Source organism: Paramisgurnus dabryanus, chromosome 3 (assembly GCF_030506205.2).
Source record: "Paramisgurnus dabryanus chromosome 3, PD_genome_1.1, whole genome shotgun sequence".
NCBI lineage: Eukaryota > Metazoa > Chordata > Actinopteri > Cypriniformes > Cobitidae > Paramisgurnus > Paramisgurnus dabryanus.
The window spans coordinates 34,585,934-34,610,799 of record NC_133339.1 but is presented as its reverse complement, the minus strand read 5'-3'; the positions used below and the strand labels follow the sequence as shown (position 1 = coordinate 34,610,799).

General features: G+C 38.2%; 1 protein-coding gene across 3 annotated transcripts in view; it reads left to right on the top strand.

Annotated features, from left to right (window-relative positions):
- ttyh3a (tweety family member 3a) overlaps positions 1–24,866 on the top strand; it is a 54,889-nt gene that overhangs the window by 20,439 nt on the left and 9,584 nt on the right. For all 3 annotated transcript variants that reach the window (XM_065255389.2, XM_065255388.2, XM_065255390.2), the window contains exons 3-12: positions 2,312–2,423; positions 3,958–4,178; positions 5,192–5,287; positions 8,971–9,043; positions 11,556–11,631; positions 14,766–14,821; positions 17,480–17,572; positions 19,682–19,774; positions 20,814–20,950; positions 24,144–24,317. In XM_065255389.2, the coding sequence (XP_065111461.2) occupies positions 2,312–2,423; positions 3,958–4,178; positions 5,192–5,287; positions 8,971–9,043; positions 11,556–11,631; positions 14,766–14,821; positions 17,480–17,572; positions 19,682–19,774; positions 20,814–20,950; positions 24,144–24,317 (1,131 nt within the window). The remainder of the gene's footprint in view (positions 1–2,311; positions 2,424–3,957; positions 4,179–5,191; positions 5,288–8,970; positions 9,044–11,555; positions 11,632–14,765; positions 14,822–17,479; positions 17,573–19,681; positions 19,775–20,813; positions 20,951–24,143; positions 24,318–24,866) is intronic.

Sequence of the window (24,866 nt, the reverse complement as noted above, 5' to 3'; positions counted from 1 at the left end):
TCGGATCACAAGTGGACGAGAGAGACACATTACGTTTACACCTGGTATTTAAATCCGTCTCTTTTGTCCACTTTCGACCGCATCTGTGCTGAATACTGTGAGGGGACGGTCTGTGAGACGGTGGGCGAGTCATTCAAACGCGAGCGGGAGTAATTATGAGTTTATATGGACGCAAACTAATATTATGTCGGAGTCCACTGCTTGTTTAGCAAGTAAACATGCTGCACAGAGTTTTGTACGTGTGTATGTTGGAGCTTTCTCTGAATTTTCAGCGCAATTTATGAAATAGGATCGCGCAACTTTCACGCTTTCAAAACGAAACTACGGAGAACACCCGCAGTAGTTTTATCAATGAAAGGCTAAAAATAGCACTGTTCACCGTATGTTCACGCCAGAAGTCAAAAAAAGACGTAAAATTTGTGTTTAATACCTCAGATTAGATAAATGGGTGGAGAGAAGGCGGTCGCGTGTGGCTGTTCGAACACATTCAACCACATTGCGTTCCCAGCTCCAAAGCGATCCGATCGAAAGTGGTTTCGACTACCTCTGGATGTGGTTGAAAGTGGTCGAAAGTGGACGAGCTCAAAACGTTTTGAACACCGTTTACACCTGGCATTAACGTCGTCCACTTGTGATCCGATCGACGAAAACGCATGTTAATGCCAAGTGTAAACAGCCTCTATCTCTCTCTCTTTATGTATCTGTGTTAGTATCCTTCATGTAAATTTGTTCCTGTGTATTAGCCACCAGATTTGCAGTGTAGTTGGAATGCTGGGAACTCCTTTGAGACCACACTAATGGGTCACATGTCCTTGGCCTCAGGGGACGGCAAGGTGACATCTGCTTGCTTATCTGTATGCTCGTGTTATAGCACGCCCAAGTTGAGCATCACAGAACATGGAGCATGCATAGATTGAACAGCTTCTTTACTAAATATTGTACTTGTTTTAGAGATAGTTTGAAGGACTGTCACTCAGTTCAACTCGAGTGACTCCCTTCCTATAGTGCTTCAATGCAACAATGGCTCCTTATAACATCCACAAATAATTGTGAAATCTTAACATCTAGGCATCAGCCAGCGCTGTGGTGCATAAAAGATCAGGCTGGTCGGCGCAAGGAATGCGTCTTTAATGCATGTACTCTAGCAGAGAGCTGCCGGGTCTGCCCTGCGGTGAATGGCTCTTTGTTTAACCGCAGAACCCTTGTAAGCGGGGAGGCACTGGTGGTGGCTACTATTGAAGGTTTTACAATGGGCGACATACTTGAGAGGGAGAGAGGGTGGGGAATGTCGAATGGGAAATGAGTTGCAGGACACCCAGCTGGCTTGGGATTGTGCCACCTGGTGGTGAGGCAACGGTTGGGTCTGATCTTTTACCTTTGTCCATAACTTCTACCATCACTCCAGTACAGAAGGTGCAAATGGTCCCTGGAGGGAGTATATTTCTGTAAATGGCCTCAGTGGGTTTGTAGGGCAGCACATGTTTGATGTGACCTGATTCTCAGGCAGGTTTGTCAGAGCTGTTAGCTCAATCGATTTGTTTTGTGTGCGCTGTTACAGTAGCCCAACAATGAGAGAGTCGTGTTGGGTTTCACTCAGTGCTGCTATCGATCATCTGACCACTATTGCTATATAAGTTCTAAACAATTAATCAATTAAAATTGAAAACATTAAATGACCTTGTACTAGTATTAAAAGGCTGTGCTTTTTTTAAATAAGTGAATTATGTGTGTGCTGTGAATCTCAAAATAGGCAGCACTCAGTTCTGTCTATAATCTAATACGCATTACCATGCACAGTGGCCATGATAAAGTGTCTTAAGTTTTATGTAACATTCAATAACACTGAGTTTCATGTGATGTGCGTCCACTTTCATAGCAAGATACAACGTGGATACAAAGGGAACTGGGTTCTTTTACTCTACCTTTTGCTGTAAGTTTCACTGTAAAGAGAACTTTAGTGTGAAGCGTCAACCTGACAACGGCTGTTTTAGTTTGCGTTTGCTTTATTCACGACTACTCTGACACCAAAATGAGATGTTTCTTTTTTAAATCATCCATCCAGAATGAAGGGATCTGTGAAGGCTCTGTATTATTACATCAGTTCATTCATTTGTGTTCAGTTTGTGTTGTTAGGACTTTGTGTTTACCCCCAGGTATCTGAATGTAGGCTTCGCTACATCTTCTGTTTAGCGTGGGGTTTGGGGCATTACTGACTTTTTACACATAGTTACAACACTTCCGCTAAAGTGCTCCATCTCACCCTATACTATTTTCTCCTCCTTATACCCGATCTCTTTTTGTCTCCTTACAGCGCTGGCATTGCCGTTGGTTTCTACGGGAATGGTGAGACCTGCGACGGGGTGAATCGGCTTACCTACTCCCTCCGCCATGCCAACCGCACACTGGCTGGAGTGAACAGACTGGTGAGTTCCCAGTGTTCATAAATATACGGCTTTTCCAAGACTCAGATTCCGATCTTCTCTTGGAGGCCCTCCGGCTGAAACAGTTTAGCTCCAGATTAATTGGTAGAGGATTGGGTTAGCACCGCAAAGGTTCAATCACAGGAAACATGCATACCTTGGCTTAAGGGTGTCACAACCTTGAACCTCGAATAAAAAACTGGAATCGTTGATGCTGCCAGCCCCCATGTGAAAAAAACACGTGTCGAGTGCTGCAAGTCAACCTCCTTTAACTTCGCTAGCTACAGCCAGTCAAAAGATAGCATGGGCAGATGCAGGAGACACCAAGCAAGCTGCTCTTTAAATGGGTAACAAAAAACAGCAAGCGCCCCCTGCCTTCAGCTGAACTCAGAACAGAGCATGCACGCGTGCACAGCAGAGCGTCATCTGTGGCAGGATCGGTCGTTTCTTTGAACTTTAAGTTTCACAACAACTTATTTCAGTTGCTGTTACGAAAATAGCATTTGAACATGACTTCTTGGGGTTATAGTCTCACAATCTCGTCTGACGGTAATAAAAGTACTGACAGGAGTGTTCTTCTTACAGGAAGTTTCGTTTTATCAGGTATGTGCGTGTACCATATTTTTCCACTGGCAGCACGACTAACATGGCAGGGCATATCAGGGTTCAAGGTCAGATATTATATTTCATAAAAGTCTAAATGCATAGCATTTTTTTGTTTTTAATCGAGAATCGAATTGAATCGTGAGCTTAGAATTAAAAATGTTATCGAATAAAGGATTTGGAGAATCGTGACACCCCTACCTTGGCTTGAATGCATTGAATATCTTTGGATAAAAGCGTCTGCCAAATGCATGAATGTATATGTAAACAGGCATGAACCATTTAGTCAAGGTCTTTTAAGGGATACTCCTACCAAAAATTACCCCATGATTTACTCACCCTCAAGCAATACATATGTCCAAAATCTTTCAGACAAACACATTTGGAGTTATTTTACTAAATGTCCTTGCTTTTCCAAGCATATAATAGGAGAAAACGGGGACCAGGGAACAACGTTTGACTTTAAGCCCATCAAAAATTGCATACACCCTTTACAGAAGTAATCCACATGGCTCCAATGGGTAAATAAAGGTCTTCTGAAGGTAATCAGTGCTATTTTGTAAGAAAAATATCCATATTTCAAAATGTATAAACTATTAATATCTAGCGGTAGCTACGCCATCTTGGACTCATGCAAAGTTGTTCCCTGATCCCTGTTTTCAAGCATAATAAAGCTTGGAAGAGCAAGGACATTCACTGAAATAACTCCAAATGTGTTTGTCTGAAAGATTATGTACATATGTAAATCATAGGGTAATTTTGATAGTTGGCTGGAGTGTCGGTTTAAGATTTCCCCCTTAAAAATCACAAGCAGGTGTGGAAGTTAAATTCTGGAGAATTGTGGCTCTCCATGAGCAGATTTTAATTACCAGCGCTAGATGTGATACCAAAAGCTATTGAGGAAAGTGCTTACACCACAAATATGTTTGTGTAGATATCTGAGAGTACATCAGCTCAAAGTCATACCGTGGACGAGAACCTTCGGCTATTAAAAGACCAGTATGCAAAGCACACAGACTACGTGTCCATCATACAGAAGCTGCAGGTCCAGCGGGGCGAGATGGTCCGTCAGATGACCGAGATACCCTTCTGGAACAATCTCACCATGTCTATGGAGGATCTGTCTGTTAAGATCGAGCTGTTTGACTGGTACAGGTACGTTACAGAGCGATGCAGCATCAAATGAAGTTAAGCATTGATGTCTGTCACAGGAAGTTAAGATATAGCAGAAAGAAATATATTTCTGATATGTATGATAAATGTTTTTGGTTCATTTGAAGGTCTAAAACTGTTTTTGCGTTCAACAAATCAGTGGAAGAAAATTCAGAGGATCGTCAGGCATGAACAGAGCTCTCTTAGAGAAAGGAAATTAGTATTCTGTTCATACCTCTTTCAACCTCTCGTCAGCTATTTACAATTCTCTGTGGGATCTGTTAGTTTCCCTAAGAGCTTTAAAAGAAGTAAACATACACTTTCATCTTAAGCCTTTGTGTAGCTTTTCAATGCAGGACAAATCCATACAATTGCAAAAAATGAACCAAGATATAGTTCTACATTTTATTTTTTTATTTGATGCTCTGGTGTTGTGGTTATTTACAGGTTGTTGCTATACAGTTACTGGGGGTGCTCTGGGTGATTGTTTGGTTGTTGCTTACTAGCTTAAAAGTCAGATAAACCCCACCCCTATGTTTGATATCCTGGTCCCTAGATATGACTCGGGCCCATCCTGTAGTGTAAACCTATGGGATTTACATCATCTGGTTTATCATCCGTCAAAAGAAAGATAAACATTAGTCTGATTGCTAAGAAAAGTAGCAGACCTCTCTTAAACAAGCCACGCTATTGCACACAGTCCTGTCTGTGACACTTTCATCACATACTTGCATCACAAAGTTTTGCATTAGCATCAAGCACTTTCATTATCTTCAAAAGTGTTAAGTAATGTTAATGTATGGAAATAATATGTACATAAAAATTATTTAAAATGCTTTGAAACTTTAAATAAACTTTAAACAAAGAACTATTTATTTTTTATGTTTTCAATGAATTAAAGTTAAAATTTCAAATATTTGTTGTATTCGTTTTTTGCATAGTTTTAAGCATTGTTATATTTTAGAGGCAATGTGGATTTTCCTGCAGTTTTATTGTTACTGTGCTGTTGTCTTTAGGTGGCTGGGATATCTGTGTCTGCTGCTGTTTGATGTGCTGATTTGCCTACTGGTGCTTTTCGGTCTCATCCGTAACTCCAAAGGAATTCTGATTGGGTAAGATGGATTGTATAGAAATGTCTTTGGATCATGAAGTTCTCTAAGAAATGAAAGTCTTCTGTGCTTTAAGAAACTTTCAAATGTCCAGCAATATTTATCTACTTCTCAAACTGACCAACAAAGGACAGAGAGTCGAATATTGAATTAGAACTTTTAATTGTGAGCGATCTATAGACCTCATGCCTCTTTATAAGGTTGTGTTGATGAATGAATTCCTGACTGCGCCTGTCAATCAGGCAGTTACACAAAATCGTTTTTGACTTTACAAAGTGCCAATTATCCTCTTCTGTTTATAGCTCATGGAGAGGAATTGTAATCTGTCTTTCTCTCTGATTTCCTCCTCTGGGAAGATTAATTCAACTCTGTCACATAAAAACCCGTCATCACATTCTCAAGAGAATGACAATCTCATGACAGCAGCTGAACAGCACCACAAAACTGACATATGGGGTGTATAAATAAGAGACGCATTTACTGTCATGTTACTTTTATGGTTGGTGTTGATTGGGTCACATTCAGTCATTAAATAAGTAGCACACTTATCCACTAGCTCTGCCAAAAACACTGGGACACATACAGACATTTTGTCTAACTGATTCTTGTTAAACTTTTGTTTCTTATGGTAAGAGTTAATGTTGTAGTCAAGACCACCTTAACTGAGACCAAGATAATGGCAAGACTTTTAGGGGCAGAGACAAAGACAATTATATTGGATATAATGGATATTGTGGGCTTTTGTATTAATTTTGTTGAGAGATTTCTTTTGGACTATTTCCCATTCATCTCTTACTGGCACAAAAGTAACAAAATAAATAAAATAAGAAATAAATCAATGATTACTTTTAAAGCCAGAAGTTTTTATCCAATTACATAATGATGTTAACAAATAAATCAGACAATGCACCAGCAATTAAGCATAATTTCTGCAGTTGTGGTCTTGACCAGTCTTGAAATAAAATCCTGAGACCAAGACGAGACAGAGACCAAAGACGGATGAGACCAAGATCATCAAAAAAAAAAGTGTTTAGAGTACTACAATACTAGTTAGAGTGCGGTGTTTTCCACATGCCAGCACTTACATCAAAGTGGTTTTCCAAAGTTACTAGCCACTCAGCATTTTCACTGGCCACAATTTTGATGTTGGAATTTTATATGATTAAAATCGACTTTGACATGCTAAAAATTACTTTTAAAGATTGACACCCAAATTGAGACTATATAGCGGGTATATACCTGGTATTAATACAGATCATATCGTTTATTTAGCTGCTTGAAAATTATGAAGTTTAAACAGCAAACAATAACTTAAAGGACAAGTTCGGTATTTTAGACTTAAAGCCCTGTTTTCAGATTGTTTATGGTGAAATAGAATGGTTTTGACTGAAATTTGGACATATGCGGCTGCCCTGAGAATTTTCGCGTGTTTGTGTTTCAGCTCACACCTCTACAATGGGTTTAATGGTGCACTGGAACAATCCTTCCTAAAATGCATTAAACTTTCGTTTACAAAGACGTGAAACTCACCGAGTGGTCAGGGGTGTTCACTGGTATGCTCACACAAAAATCGCTGCAAAATATGCATTCCAACAGGTTCTATCGTAGTTTTTGTCCAACTCCATTGACTTGTATTAGATGTGCTGTGAGGTACGGTATTACTCCGCGCCGGGAACTTTGATTCTATTCTTGCAATTGGCAAAGGCGGATTAGCGCCACCACCTGGGCTGGAGTGTCTATTATTCAAGCTCTAAGCGGAAGAATGTACGGGTGTGAGGCGTTTGGAAAAATAGGTCCACAAGTTAACAACGAATGCTAAAACAGCTGTTGGAAAGCATCTTTTGCAGCGATTTTTGTGTGAGCATATCAGTGAACACCCCTGACCACTCGGTGAGTTTCACGTCTTTGTAAACGAAAGTTTAATGCATTTTAGAAAGGATTGTTCCAGTGCACCATTAAACCCATTGTAGAGGTGGGAGGTGAAACACAAACCCCCAAAAATTCTCGGGGCAGCCGCATATGTCGAAATTTCAGTCAAAACCGTTCTATTTCATCATAAACAATCTGAAAACAGGGCTTTAAGTGTAAAATACCGAACTTGTCCTTTAAGTAATAAGACAAAACACTAACAATTCTTAAGTTAAGAAGCATTTTCTTTGTGAGCAAAATGACCTAAGAAAATAAGTCTAGTTTTTAGACACAAACATAACATTTGTGTGAATTTGTGCTTAAACCAAGCAAAACAATCTGCCACTGGGGTTAGAAAAGAATCTTGAACTTTCTTCTTAAACCTTTAATTCAATAAAAAAATTCTTACCCCATTGGCAGATTTTTTTGCTTGTGTTAATCACAAATTTACAATAATTTTTTTTATTTTTATACTTAAAACAAGTCAAATTTTTTCAGTGCAGCAAGGCATAAATAGAGTAGTTTCTAGTGAATATAATAAAAGCGGTTGCCGCAAACATTTTAAATGTATTAACTACAGCAGTAAACTCTGCTCAGTCAGAACATGTGCATGAATTTTACTGTCAAATTGTTTATGCAGATTGAGTTTTATAAGCTTAGTTATGGTTTCTGTTAAAATTGATTTAAGACTTAATTTAAGGTGCTAACTTGTTGACAAATGTCGAGAGGGCATTTTGGGTAAAAGTACAAAAGCACAATATGATGCGCCAGCGCGTATCCCTCTCCCTAAGGGTTTCATTTGCTATTATACAAAACTGGACTTCGCTCTGGTATGTGCAGATCTCCATTAATTTCTTTCAGCTCTCGCTCAAAGAGTGTGCACACATCTTAAATGTCTTTATTGCAATCGCATAAAGTGTGCATGTGTAGGCTCAGACTGCGTCCCGTGCATTCGCAAATCCATCAGCACTGGAGCTCTCCATGGTAAAAAAAATAAACCCTTGAACTTGTTGCAGGGAGTTATCATGTGAGTTATAACTTTGTAGATTCGCACCAGACATTGTTTATTATTTTACATGGCTTTAAGAAAACTACAATTTGAAAATTATATAAAATAAATTATATAAACATGTCAAAGTGGCTAGTGGGAGTGGCTGTCTTCCCCACCACAGGTGAAATCTACCCGCATTTGGTGGGTAATGTCAAGCCATGTTTACATTACATAGCAAAAAGCCCATGTGATTTGTCAAAGGTAAATGTCAGATTTTTGATCGTTCCTGTGATAAAAGTTGCTACATGCTGCATAACCATAAGCTCCAGGACATTTCATAATACCCCTGTAAGCCCTATCATTTCATTTTCATTTCAATTGTGTTTTTTTTGTATGTGTGACTTTTTACAAATGACTGTGAGCTTCATTATTTTTTAAAAATATATGTGCCGTCATAGTCTTTCATCAGAAATTATAAATTAGCAACTAGACACAACTTCAAACGATCCAATAAATTCTCGATGGACGAATTCATGTCCCGCCAACCTATTTTTCATTTCAGAGGTCATTTCACTTGATATACGTCACCACAGAGAAATTAAGACAATTGCTACTTTAGTTTAATGGCGACTTTTAAGAAACAAATAAGGTGTTATCTCATCTGTAATTTTATAGATAGATATGATTGTTATGTTTTTGTAGAAGCATTTTTCCATAAGCGAAGGTTTCATGTGTTGTCTTAATGATAGTTTTGAATAATCATTATCTTCCATTTGTCTCTGTTTAGGGTGTGTATTCTGGGTGTGTTGGCACTAATAATCAGCTGGGGCTCACTGGGCCTGGAACTGTCTGTCTCCTCGGTAAGTGTCTCCATAGCAACGGTACTCCATACAGAGGCGGGACATTACTGTAATGATGCTTCTGTGGTAACAGACCAGCTTTCCTTATGATCTCTCCCACACATACTCGACTCATACCTGCAGCATTTATTACCATACTGAACAATAAATCAGCTGGTATATGCTTTTATTTTATTTTAAGCACAATTGTATTTTACACGTACTCTTAAGGGTAGTGAGAGATATCAAGCACACAACTTTTATGACTCTTATGAAATATAAACATTTCATGTATTATGTAGACATATTGTCACTCTCACAGCATAAAGCTTTGAAAACACATTATGAGGTGGTTTCCCAGACATGTTATAAAATGTAACTAGTTGTAACAAACATGCCTTACTAAAAACATTATTTGTGTGCATTGTAAGGCAAAAAAAGGCACTGGTGTATTTTAAGATATGTCAGTGCAAGTTATTCTCAGTTTGGACAGCTCTTACTTTTATTTTAGTCTAGGACTAGTCTAATCCCTGTTCGGGAAACCACCCCATATGTGCTACCCTCTTTGTGAAATTCAGGCTTAAGAGATTAGGAGCATCAATGTTTGATTTCACTCACTGATTTCACATTTATTTCAATCTTTGGCATGACCTTACTCAGTCAATATTAAAGATAAAAAGGTTATATTTACACACAATGTTCCTAACAATCATCATGTAGGATGATTTTAAGTGATGCACCAATATAAAATTTTACCACAAAAAAACGATAGCCGATTATTCAATGTGACATTTTTTTTTTTGTTAAATAAATTTAATTGAAATTAACTAAATTCCAACTATTACATTTTCTGAATGTTATTCATTCATATAATGAGCATTAATGTTGAACATTAAACTACTAATATATATGCACAGACCTTAAATTCATTGCATTTTTCTGTTCTCTTTTAAAGGAAAACACCATTGTTTTTTTATATTTTACTATGTTCTTACCTCAACATAGAGGCTGTTTACACTTGGCATTAACATGCGTTTTCGTCGATCGGATCACAAGTGGACGACGTTAATGCCAGGTGTAAACGGTGTTCAAAACGTTTTGAACGCGTCCACTTTCGACCACTTTCAACCACATCCAGAGGTAGTCGAAACCACTTTCGATCGGATCGCTTTGGAGTTGCGGAACGCAATGTGGTTGAATGTGTTCGAACAGCCACACGCGACCGCCTTCTCCCCGCCCATTTATCTAATCTGAGGTATTAAACACAAGTTTTACGTCTTTTTTTGACTTCTGCCGTGAACATACGGTGAACATACAGCGTTTTTCATGATTTTCACCAAAGTTTAATGCCTTCCAGAAAATGTTCTTCTTTAAATATATAAACATACAATATACCAAATGAAAGAACAGACCCTCTGCTTTCAAACAAAAAAAAACGTTTCATCCTACCTTTAGTGGTTCTTTTGCAATCAGCTTTTGAATATGGGTAGGTTTTTGCAAAAACACCATATTTTGAGCAAAAAGCAGAGATAATTCCATTTTTATGACGGACTTTTCATAGAGATCCGATTCAGAGCGATCTTTAAAACAGACACGGACATGCAGACGCTTGCCATAGGGCAATACTTCCGGTTTTAAAAAGTTGCGGAAGGGCGCCACCTGGTGGATAATAGCGGTATTGCGGAAAGACGGAAAATCTCGTCATTGGCGGGGAAGCGTTTTCTCTTAATTGACGAGATATCTCGTCAATGGCGGGGAAAGAGTTAATTCCTTTGGATCCAAACAGGGATGAATTTAGAAGCCACCAAACACTTCCATGTTTTCCTTATTTAAAGACTGTTACATGAGTAGTTACACGGGTAAGTATGGTGGCACAAAATAAAACTTTTGTTTGGAGCCATAGGAATGAATGGGGCTAGGCTAAATGCTAACACATTCAAGAAGCATTGTACAAAGGTTAAAAGTGCACGTATTGAAAAAGATAGGTATGTATTCATTCATCTTAAGTTGAGGTAAAAACATAGTAAAACATTGAAAAACAGTGGTGTTTTCCTTTAAATGAGATGATATATCAGCCACAACTATCAGTTGCTTTAAAACTATTGTGCATTAAAAAATAAATAAAAAATAAACGTTTTTATTGACTGATACCGATTGTGGCATCTCTAATTGTACGTATAAAAAAGTAGAAGTTCAGACTGGGTCACATATATAGGCAGGCTTGGGGAAAAATGGATAACATGTAATGAAGTTACGTAGTCAGGGTACAAAAAACTATCAACTGTAATCTATTACAGTTACATAAAAAACAAAGCATTTAGATTACAGATGTATTTAGTAAAAAATAATATTACTCTCAGGATAATAAATCTTTTCATTCCCAAATAGATTTTTCTTTTGACATAACATGATAGCCTATTAGGATTGGAAGAAACCAAGCCCCGCTGCTCTGCCTTAATAAGAAATAAAAATGCTAAAATATCTAATATTGTGCTTGAACTTTAACTGCCGGTTGTTCTTTGTCTTGTTTCAGGGCTTCAGTGATTTCTGCGCAGCACCTGACATGTACATCACAAAAGTGTCACAGCAGTACACGTTTATCAAGAAAGGTACGTTTTATTTCCCACACATTTGACAAACCAACAATGACGTCTTCGAAATCACACAGCTATTGCATAATTTTTGTCCACTTCCTGCTGGTTTGTGAGTAAGATGCATTATGTAGCAGGTGCTATCCTGAGTCATGTGTGAGTCTGGCTGAATTTAGACTGTACGTCGTTCAGCACCCCGATGTGGACTGAGCAGTCGAGCCAAATTTCATTTCCTGTTGGCTCGCAGAAAAACGTCTCCATCTGACTTTCTCTTCCTCGTTTAATCGGCATTACTCAACATAGCGGTTCCTTTTCAATGTGACCTTATTATCCACAGGAAACTGGATGCTCTCGGTAGATTAGTGCGTATTTGTATATGTGTTTTCTTCTTTTGTGGCAGGTTTGGAAAAAGTGATGATTTATGGATAAATAATGTAAGATGGAAGACACTTTAATTGGTGTTAACCGATGGCTCTCCTTTCTGTCCTGGAATAGAATTTGGTGCAGTAACTCAGCCTGAAGCTCAGAAGTCTGTAGATAGAAACCACAGACAAAGAGATCAGTGAAGCTTAAAAAAAGTTTTCCTCCTGGCTATCACTGTCCTACTCTTGAATCAACACACGAGTCGCCCTCAGTAAAGCATGCAAGACATTTATGTGCGTTACAAATAGCAGTCATATCCCTGTGTTTTGTGTGCATCATATCTTCTGTGTTGCGTGGTTTAATATATATTATTTACCTGTTTGAAGGCTTTCAAGCACAAACACTGACAGTTTCATGAATCAGCGTCATTTATTACAGCATTGTTTGTTTTATTTTAAGACCCGTCTCCATCAGATAATTTTTTGAAAGCTGCATTTTCTTCCTTTACACACACAGGCTTCAATAATCGTCCAGTATTACATCCAATTACTGAAGGTTACTTACAGATTAAATATGAGTCTGGTGGTTCGGACCTTTAGGCTTTAAATACTTCCATAAATGAATACTTCTGCCCACTTCAGTCTTTTGTATACAGCCATCCATGGATATAATTGAGAGGCTGGTTCATTCCTCTCATTACGCTTTTTATGAGGCGATCAAAGAGGCTTTTACGAGGACCATCGCTGTCGCTTTCTCCTTGTGCATGTGTGTATATGTGGGTTTGTGTAATGATAATGATGAAAGTATCACTCCTCCTCAATCGAACCCACTACTGTGACGCACGTGTCTGTTTTAGGCTCGCCTCTACGCAAGCTGCGTGTGAACGTGGCCAACGGTTCCATCTGCGTTGGCGTGCGGAGGTTTGTCAGTAGGCTGTGTGATTTAGTATCATTTCCTTTGTGGAAATAGAAAGTGAATTTTTGATCGCCGCAGTCTGGCACCGCATCGCGCCCTACATCTTTACTTTCACACATCAGTGATGTGATTTATTGCACTTGAGTCTTATTCTGGACTATAGATGAGTAATGGCTCATTCAAAGAGAGCTATTCAAAACTGAGAAATGGGTTTTGACATGGTCAAATGTGTTAAATGGGATTCTTATTGGTGGCTTAAAGCAGTAGCAAATGAGCCAAAATATTAAATACACTTCTAAAAAAATGGTCAAAATATGTACCCCAGCTGTCACTGGGGAATTTCCCTTTATAAAGGTCCTAATTTGTACAATTTATGGCACTTTTCCATTGCATAGTACCTTGGTTTCGGTCAGGTCGGGTCAGCTCACTTCACTGTGGGTTGGTTAGCTTTTCCATAAAGTTTAGTATCACTTCGGAGTGGGAGGGCTTATAGGCGTGTCGTTATATTTGCGCTGCATACTGCTGTGACATCATACAAGTGAGAGCGTTGTTGTACATCCCCATACATTTATTTAATTCTCAGTCCGCCACAAAATTAAAATTGACCACCACAAATAGATGTTAGCACATCGCGTTTATCACTACCTCTGTCTCACATGACAGTTTCTGTGAGCTGTGGTGACAGTCGAGCCTCATTTAAGTTGCATTTAAACATATATGTGGACGTGCGCATCGTGAATGTGCCGCCACAAACTGCAAGTCTGAAAAAAACTGGTATGGTGTTCCTGATTCCCAACATGTGGATGTTTTCCTCGCTAAAAAAGAGTTTGGGAACTTATAGCAGAGCACAGATAACAACATAATTGCTTGAGACAGCGCAAGCTAGCATGAAACTAAAGCTAATCTTTTACATTATAATGTTGATGATGGTAGTGACGATTCTCTCAGACCAATCAGTGATCTACAGTGTTTTCTCGTCACGTTTTGGTATCAGCTCTGGTCGCTTGGAACCGTGACAGAGGTGGTACTAAAAAAGATATGGGGTACTACGTACTGCCCTCAATGAAAAAGCCCCCAAAAGTAAGCTGACCCGACCCAAACCGTGGGGTACTATGCAATGGAAAAGTGGCATTAGGTACAGAAATGTATACATTTGGTACCAATATGTACCTCTGAGGTACTAATATGACCTTTTTAGGTGCAAAGGTTTACTTTTTGAAAGCGTACTACTTCATAGACAAACTGTTTTTTTCTGAGAGTGTAGATGAACATGTAAAGAATGGATGTTTCAGTACTGCAGACTGCATCAGGTCCACGTGGAGATTTCTGCACTACTGAAATTCACAAGTTGATGTTTTGCGAACCCCCAGCCCCTTGTGTGTAGGATGTATTATCCGCTTCTGGAGTAAATTTCCTTCCAAAATCAGTTCAGATTTTTTCATTTATTCATGAGTCAGAACTCAGTGACACAGAGATTCTCCTCACCAGGGAGAGAAATTGGATACGAATCTCAGGTTGGGCGAGTGGCAGTGTTGGACTGAATTGAGAGGAAATGTAGTTATTTAAGAAGGTGCTGTAGTCAAACTTGTGCCTTAAAATTAGGTCAACAAATGATACTGGACAGTATAAGAGTTCTGCTCTAGGTAAAAAGTGTATGGGGAGACAATTGTATCATGTCACAGTTTTGTTATGACTGCCAGCGTATGTAGAAAAGGCTGTAAAATAAGATTGCTTGTAGAGGCATTCAAGTGGAAACACACAATCTTATTTAGATGGGTTTTTATCCAAATATAAAATGCTTTCTCTTCAACAAATTCTCCTTGACTTCTGTCATATCATGGCTCTTGATCCACCATTTCTTTTTCTGTTCACAGATATTCTGCAGTATTACCTCACATGCAACGTGGGCCAGGTTAACCCCTTCCAGCAGGTAATCATAGCTTTTATCTTTTTCGGAAATCGATTCAGGTTCTTTTTATTACTTGAGTATTTACCAGAGCCTTTTTTTAAACCTCCCACACAGAGAAACACTAAACTGTCAACAAAAAGGTTGTTTTCAAACTGCAGTATGAATAAAATAAAGTATATGAATAATAAGAGTTCTTTACATGGTAGTGGCATATCATAAGCCTTAAACACAATTGTTTCCTCATTCTTGGGTATTTAACTACGGTTTGGACTGGAGCTCCTCCTTCCAAACACTCTATTATGGGCAAAGTGCCGCCCACTTTTTTGTGTGTCCCTGTACATTAGCATTCTGTCTTCGTTCCGAGCAGCTCCATGGATCTGTGTGTTGATTTGGCTTCCTGCCCCTCCCTTTAGTTAATGGAGTCAGACTCCTTAAGTCTTTATGCGAATAATGCATCTGCATAATTCGAGGACCTCACAGCTCTTAACCGATCATGATTGATGGATTGTGTGGGTAACAGCTCCATTGTTTTGATGTCATTTCATTTAAATGACGGCTTATGCCCATATGGAGATTGAATGGTTCACTTTGTCAGCTGGTGCCTCTAAATAGGCTTTGTCCGGTTCTCTTACAGCATACGGATGAAATTGAGCTTGTTCGCATCTGAGACAGCCATTAACTGAAGTGGATATTGCTTGGAGGGGACTTAAAATGTCACCCATAAACCTTGAGGAACATGTTGGAGTACCTGAAGCGAATACCTCTTCTTTTTTAAAAGAAACCGTTTCAAATTCTGAATTGTATGGAGCTCTCTTGCTGTTAAATGTCTAAGCAGTTACTCTTTTAGGGAGTGTTCACAACAGAGACCCCAACAAACATAAGCAGCTCTTAGAGCGTGCTCACACTATTAGTACTGTACCATACTACATCTGACCCACAAAGTACGGTTTGGCTAGTGTGCGCACTCTTCCTATTCAAACATACCTGAATCCACTCATCAGCTTATTAGTAGATGAAGATGGAGGAACTACTGTAATGTGGACGGATATGGGACACATCCAAAATGTGCACTGTTGGGAAAGCTGAGCTGCATAATACGCCTTTAGCGTTACGACCAAATTAATTTCCAGCACTGTCACGAGAATCATCCCAAGGGTTACATCTTTAAGTTCCGAAAATAAAAACACGTTTTATCATCGTTGGACATTTAAATGTAGAACTGTTGACGGACAGAGTGGCCATTTGGCATTTTAAATATTTATGTTATGTGGAAATGCTATAATGGACCGAACATTTTTTCCTGTTTCACTTTAAAATGTCTTAATGTCGCCTTTGCTGCTGAGTGAAAATGTGCTGTTGCATAATGCAAAGAAACTTTCGGTACAGTGAGCACGGGAGTCTGAATATAGACTAGAGTAAGGAAATGGTGCACTGTAGAGGAAATCACAACCCAGTTTGTATCACCTATCCAATTTGTAGTTTTCATAAAAGCAACCACAATCCAAAAACTAATTTTAAGATATTTGTGCTGCTCACCTGGGATATTTGAGTCCTCCATCACATTACAATAACCCTCTCTTTCGCATATATGCATCTGATTAAAGGAATATTCCATTTTCTTAAAAGAAAAATCCAGATAATTTACTCACCACAATGTCATCCAAAATGTTGATGTCTTTCTTTGTTCAGTCGAGATGAAATTATGTTTTTTGAGGAAAACATTGCAGGATTTTTCTCATTTTAATGGACTTTAATAGACACCAACAATTAATACTTAATTCAACACTTAACAGATTTTTTCAACGGAGTTTCAAAGGACTATAAACGATCCCAAACAAGGCATAAGGGTCTTATCTAGCATTTTTGACAAGAAAAATAACAAATATACACTTTTAAAGCACAACTTTTCGTTTAGGTCCGGTCCAGCGCGACCTAACGTAATTGCGTAGTGACGTACGGAGGTCACGTGTTACATATATAAAACGCACATTTGCGGACCATTTTAAACAATAAACTGACACAAAGACATTAATTAGTATCAGTTGACATACAACAACGTAGGAACGGTCCTCTTTCACCACATTTGTAAACACTGGGGCGGAGTTTCGCGTTCGTCCTCTGTGACCTCTTGACGTAATGACGTATTGCGTCGGGTCACGCTAGTGCATGACGACCGGATCTAGACGAGAAGTTTTGGTTTAAAAGTGCATATTTTTTATTTTTTCTTGTCAAAAATGACAATCGTTTCGCTAGATAAGACCCTTATGCCTCGTTTGGGATCGTTTAGAGTCCTTTGAAACTCCGTTGAAAAAACTGTTAAGTGTTGAGTTAAGTGTTGGGCTCTATTAAAGTCCATTAAAATGAGAAAAATCCTGCAATGTTTTCCTCAAAAAACATAATTTCTTCTCGACTGATCAAAGAAAGACATCAACATTTTGGATGACATGGTGGTGAGTAAATTATCTGGATTTTTCTTTTAAGAAAATGGAATATTCCTTTAATTTAAAGCTTCTAACAGTGCACATGAGAAAAACATGTTTTATCAGTCTATGCATTTCCTGGGAATCAATTATTGGTATTGTTAAAGCCTTACTCTATATTTGAGCTACAGGAACACCTAACATGTACTGTATGAATAAGTTATTACACAGCATGTAACTGGTCTGTTATGTCTTATAGAAGCTGTCTGGAGGTCACAAGGCACTGGTAGAAATGCAGGACGATGTGTCTGAACTACTGCGCTCTGCAGTTAGAGAATACTCCAAAACAAAGGTGAGCGTTTGTGTGTACGTATTTGTATGTGTGTGTGTGTGTGTGTGTGTGTAGATGTTCATGCAATAAATGCCATGCTTCCCAAAATTCCAGAATCACAAGCTTGCAGGTTCTTTTATAGCGTCTGTCCATGTGTTTTCCTCTGGGCCTCCGTGTCATTGTGCAACTTCTGCGTGTGTTCTGGGACAAAGTGATGGCTGGCGGTTTTTACATGTGAAAAAAAGGACTTTTGCTGAAACACGGGCATTGAGAGAAAACGCTGATTCAGTGAAACTATTTCTATTGCTTGGAGTTGGCTTAAATCTGTTTGCTGCTGCAACTTTACACATGGATGTAGAGATGTAACGATTTCCGGTTTATTGAGTAACCGCGTTTTACTGCATCATTTTTTTTTATTACTGTTTAAAACCCTGTCCAAATCAACTAGTTTAAAGGATTAGTCCTTTTTCTTAAAAAAAATCCAGATAATTTACTCACCACAATGTCATCCAAAATGTTGATGTCTTTCTTTGTTCAGTCGAGAAGAAATTATGTTTTTTGAGGAAAACATTGCAAGATTTTCTCATTTTAATAGACTTTAATGGACCCCAACACTAAACACCTAACTCAACACTTGAGTTTCAAAGGACTCTGAACGATCCCAAACAAGGCATAAGGGTCTTATCTAGCAAAACGATTGTCATTTTTGACAAGAAAAATAAAAAATATGCACTTTTAAACCACAACTTCTCATCTATCTCCGGCTGTGTGACGAGCCAGCGCGACCTCATGTAATTGCGTAATGACGTGGAAAGGTCACGTGTTACATATATGAAACGCACATTTGCGGACCATTTTAAACAGTAAACTGACGTAGTTTCGCATACATCATCCTTGACCTCTTGACATGATGACGTTTTGCGTGAGGTCGCGCTGGCGCATCACAGGACCGGAGATAGATGAGAAGTTGTGGTTTAAAAGTGCATATTTTTTATTTTTCTTGTCAAAAATGACAATCGTTTTCGCTAGATAAGACGCTTTTGCCTCGTTTGGGATCGTTTAGAGTCCTTTGAAACTCCGTTGAAAAAAACTGTTAAGTGTTGAGTTAAGTGTTGGGGTCCATTAAAGTCCATTAAAATGAGAAAAATCCTGGAATGTTTTACTCAAAAAACATAATTTCTTCTAGACTGAACAAAGAAAGACATCAACATTTTAGATGACTTGGTGGTGAGTAAATTATCTGGATTTTTTTTTTAAGAAAATGGACTAATCCTTCCGACCGCATTTAAATCCTAAAACTTTTCACATTAGGGAAAAGTACACTCTTAAAACAAACGGGGCTAAATAGCACTAAAAGTGGTTCACTGGCCATATAGCACCTATGTAGTAGTGCTATATATATAACTATATCTGGTGCTATATCACCCCCGTATGGTGCTTTGTAGGTGCTATATAGCACTAAAAATGGTTCCCCTATGATTACGTGCTTTTAGTGCTATTTAGCACCAATTTTTTAGAGTGTAGTTGTACTGACACATGTTTACTTCATATTTCTTTAGACAAATCCTTTTTTTCTATTCATTTTTCATTTAATGATGTAATCTGATGAGTTTAAAGCTCCTGCTGTGAGCGCAGGTGTCGTTCAGCTTACTACTGGGTCATAAAGTACACCCCAGTTTTCACAACATTCGCAGACAGATGACTTGCTGATTTGTCCAGTGTTCATATAAAAATCTGATTTACTCTCTTGTGTTCTGTCTGAACTAAATGAACATTTACCTCACTATCCCAAATGTGCCATGATTAATGTTATTTTTTATGTTAATGCAAATAAAAGTGCACTTACATGTAAAATAAATTTTAATTTTGGTTTGCATCTGTACTTTTTCACATTTTTTAGAAATTGTTCACAAAAACATGATCATATTAATAATCGTGGTGATTTTAGTCACTATAACTGTGATGTACATTTTTATACGCGTTTCATCTCTACATGGATGTTTATAATTGAGGAGAATTTATCAATATCCACACTTAACTTTGTTAATGCAAAGTTTGTAAAAGTAGGTATAGTAAAATGTAGGTATTGCACATAGTTTGACAATGCATTGCCAACTGTGTGTGTTTTAGGGGAACCTTGAGCAAATTCAGAGGGCTTTAAACAGCACTGAAGTTGGACTGCATCAGCTCACAGCCCTCGTGGATTGCCGCAGTTTACACATGGTAAGAAATAATGACTGCTTGAGTATATGAACACATCGTTACATGCTTTTGGTTTAATTTGACAAAATTACTTTGAAAAATGTATGTTGCTTTATACTATTTTATTCTTTGTTTAGATTAAGCAATAGTTACTCAACAGTCTATATAAAAGGCATTTGAAAAATGGCAGAATTAAGGATTAAATGAATGTTAATATCTGTTAGTCCTTCTAACAACCCTCGCTGAATAAATACTTTTATTCAAACCAATATAAACCCATATAGACGGCCCTCAACAGAGAGATGCCCATGTATGATGTACTGCAGCATGAGGCCTGTCCTCCTCTCTGAGATAATGAAGATTTTAGCAAGACCACAGAGTTAAGTTCCTCCTCGAGTCTAGGCTCTCTGGGTGGTCCTAAAAAGTGCCTCTCCTTCCCATGAGAACAGTAGAAAGAAACTATGGGCTTTCGGAGATTTATTATACATTATTAATAGTGTTTTGGTACCGGAAAAGCAATAACACACTTTACGGTCCAAGCCCTCGTTTGTCAGAGCCGTACATCTGGGCTGTATGCGAAGAATCTGTGTTGAAGATACAGAACAGTGCCGACGGTAATTACAAGCTGAGCTAGTTTGTAGATAATAATGACAGCAATTTGCAGGAAGGAGATACTGCCATGTTTTTAAGAGAGCAGCATGTGTGAAGCTGTATGTATTATTAAAAGCCTGTTTCTCTCTGGAGCACATGGTGACGTCTACTGCTGGCTGTTTTTAGTTAGAGAGTCTAGCACTGGTTATTATCAAAAGCTAAGCATACTTTAATTTTACCCATGTCATTAATTTAGTATATAGTATGTATACTTTGAAAATAGTAGGCAGTGTACAGGGTATGCTGCACAGTACTGAGCAAATACTTTTTTTATATCGTCTGTTTATTTTCCACATTTCCATTAGATATGGAGCAGTTTTATGCACTGTTGTTAATAGCTGTCTGTGTTTATGTTCTGGTTTAAATCTCTGGGAGCTGTAATTGTGTTTAATGCTGTGTGTCTGTGCAGGATTATGTGCAGGCGTTGACTGGTATATGTTACGATGGACTGGAAGGGTTGATCTACCTGGTGCTATTCTCCTTCATCACAGCTCTTATGTTCACGTCTGTCATCTGCAGCGTGCCACACACATGGCATAGCAAAAGGTGAGGTACATGTTTAAAAACACGCTTTATAATTGGGCCTTATCATGATCCATATGGAGAATTAATATTTACACTCCACTTTAAATATGCTGATTTTTCACCTCCCCTAGAGTTAAACATTAGATTTTTACAGTTTTGGAATTCATTCAGCTGATCTCGGGTTCTGGCGGTACCACTTTTAGCATAGCTTAGCATAATCCATTGAATCTGATTAGACCATTAGCATTGCGCTAAAAATAACCAAATAGTTTTGATATTTTTTCTATTTTAAACTTGACTCTTCTGTAGTAACATTGTGTACTAAGACTAAGACGGAAAACTAAAAGTTGTGATTTTCTAGGCCGATATGGCTAGGAACTATACTCTCATTCTGGCGTAATATTCAAGGACTTTGCTGCTGTAACATGGCTGCAGGAGGCGCAATGATATTACGCAGTGCCCAAAAATAGTCCCCTGCTATTGAAAGTTACCAAGGTGACTATTTTCGGGCATTGCGTAATATCATTGCGCCTGCTGCAGCCATGGTACGGCAGCAAAGTCCTCAATTATTACGCCAGAATGAGAGTATAATCCCTAGCTATATCGGCCTAGAAAAATGCCACTTTTAATATTCCGTCTGACTTAGTCATGTAACACGAGGTAACTACAGAAGAGTCAAGTTTTAAATAGGAAAATATCAAAACTCTTTGTTTATTCTTTAGCACGCTGCTAATGGTCTAATCAGATTCAATGGATTATGCTAAACTATGCTAAAAGTGGTACTGCCAGACCCAGATATTGGCTGAATGGACTCCAAAATGGTAAAAATCAAATGTTTAACTCTAGGGGAGGTGGAAAATAAGCATATATATATATATTTTTTTTTAAAGTGGAGTGTCCCTTTAAAGCATGTTGTACAGTCTATTATCTGATGGCTTGTTTTGCATTAAAAAAGTAAATGTTTTTTTGTAGTGCTAATGGTTCTGTATGACTACATGTTGCTTATTTGACTCTGTGATTTTTGTCATTAGTAAACTATCGCCCCACTTAATAGTTATTGTTGAATGAATAGTGCTCAATTTAAAAATCAATTTGTTCTTGAATTGCTTACAAATTTCATTATTCACATGGTTTATAAAGCTTAAAGGTGCTCTAAGCGAATTGAAGCGTTTTAGACCATAAAACATTTTTTGTTACATACCGGAAACATCTCCTCACTATCTGCTTGCTGCCTGTCCGCTGATCAAACTGTAAAAAAACGCGATCTCTGTAGACAGCCCAGGCTTCACAAACGGCAATATCAACAAATGGCCAAACCTACAAACAGAAACCATAACAAAGTGTTCCAGCCAATAAACGACAAGAAGGATTTGGGGGTGGGGGTTGGGCGCGTTCATGAAAGCACGGAAGGGAGGGGGAGGGGGAGGAGTTAGCTACGCTCTGTCTGTTTGAAAACAGTTCAAACATCAACAGGAAGTGACGTCGCACATTATTCGCTTAGAGCGCCTTTAAAGCTCACAAAACACGCTCTGTTTCTGCTTATCTCATGTTAATCTTGATTACCTATAGAGTAGCTTTGCATCCTTCATATCTTTCAAGAGACTTTAGTTTTATTAGATTTATAAAAGAAAGATAAACTCGGAAAAACACGAGATCCTGGAGGCGTACTGTGGGCGGAGCGAGTCACAAGCAAGCAACACACACAAAACATTATCCCATTATCTCTTTTTTGCAAACAAAACACAGACATTTGATGCAGTTTACTTACCACCTGCGACTCATGACCTGGTTGGGGCCGCCCTATTTCAGCATAATCCAGCGGTAAATAAACACACACGCACAACTCCACTGCTACCGCGGATAAAGAAACTACATCCATTGTTTCCATAAGGTTTGGTTTTTAGGAAGCTTAACAAGCCTAAATTTCGCTGACAAACAACAACACACTTCTTGGTAAAGTTGATTTCATGTAAGCCCTTGGTTGTTGTGTGTGTGTGCGCGCGCTATTCCGCTTAAAGTGCCCATATATGGACTTCCACGGTATATAAAACAAATTAACCAAAAATGTTACGTATGAATCTTTCATGTTCGAAAAAAACTTTCAGTAAATTGTACGAACCCTGGCAAATTGCATTCGGCACAGAAATACTCAATCACATGTCAAACTGCTTCTTTAACACTTCTTTAACACTTTTAGCATGAGGAATCCAAATCTGAAATGGTGTTAATAAGTCAGAATGTATTAAATAGCTTTAGATCCCCTTTAACCACTGATGTTTCTCATCAGTGACCAGCAGGGGGCATCACAGGTCAGTATATATCTAAACCAAAGGGTCCTATACAGTTTGTTGTGTCTACAGTGGTATTAATATACGGCTTAATCATGGGTTCATTGGAAACAGAAAGTTACACACCAGCTGCATGGTTGAAAGAGTGCAAGTCATTTTTTGCTCTTTACTGTTTTCTACATAAAATCATCCTACATAATGTAAAGAACATTATTGACTAAGGTCAGGTCAAACGTGGAAATCAAACTTTGATCATTAGTCATTGATGCATGTCTGTGTTTTGGCTCGAGATGGTAACATCATGTCATTCCTCTTAAGAGGAAATTAAAGCTTTTTGGGTTTCCGGTATGTGAAAGAATGGCCAGAACATGCGTCTATGTGGCCATAATGTGTGCTTCACATGTTTTCAGCAATCACAAAGCAAGGGGCACCCTCTGCTGGTCATTCAACTCACTGCTACTGTGGCTTTTATATTGAAAATGATGTGTGATGAAATCAGGTTGCCAATAATTGAATGTATTTCTTTATTGGAAAGCATATCTACTGAAACATTCCTCTATTTTTGATCCAAGGAATGCAGCTTTATTAATTTAACTCTGGTAGGTCTGTACATTCCCCTTGGCATTGAATTGGTCATGATGTCACTTTCTTTTATTTGTTTTGTTGTTGAGTCCCTATGCTATTAATCTTTGTTTTAAGCCCAGACCACTCATATAGCGATTTGCAATGGCAAGCGGCCAAGATGTCTGCTTGTTGTAATAAAACACAGTAAATTTGGCTGTGCGTGTGTTAAAGTAATATAAAATTGATTAGTTAACAGGTTTTTCCTTTAGTATTTTTCCATTACAATATATTTAAAGTCATTAAGAGTGTATTATGATGAGCTGGATAAATAAAAAGCAATGTTGATGATGTTGTTTGCACAGGCCTGATGAAGACAGTGAGGAAGAGTCCGTGGCTCACGGAGGAAGACAGAATCATGATAATCTGTATCGGGTGCACATGCCCAGTCTCTACAGCTGTGGTAGCAGCTACGGCAGTGAAACCAGCATCCCTGCAGGAGCACACGCTCTCAGCAATGCTCCCGTTACTGAGTACATGTGAGTTTTACACACATCTAACTGAAAACCAGAAGCAGGGCTGCCCAGCACAAAAAAATAAAAAATATTTAGAAATATAATTGTAAAAGACCTCGTTTGCAGGGGGGAATCCCAATTGGGGTGTTTAGTTAAAACACCAGGAAGTCCATTTAAACTTTTATTTTATCAATGTATATATTTCATCTCAATTGGTGCTTCCAAAAGCAGCAGTTCTTTACTTAAATGCAAAACAATTATAAACAAATTAGGTAAACCAATATTATAATTTGAAGAGTTTTGTTGCAAAACGAGATAACTCAGTTTTTAAAATTTTTGTCAAAACATGTTTATTATTATGTTATCTTGTTATTATTTTGTTTTATGGTGCTACTTAGCTGTATTTTTTAAGTTATGAAGGTTTAAATCAAAACAAACCAACTGCAGTTGAATTTATATTAATTGGAATGCACAACCAAAAAATTAGATTTCTGAAAAATTAAAAAAACAGAAAGTTATCTCGTTTTGCAACGAAACTCTTCATTTGTATAACATACAAAATAGGTTTAAAAA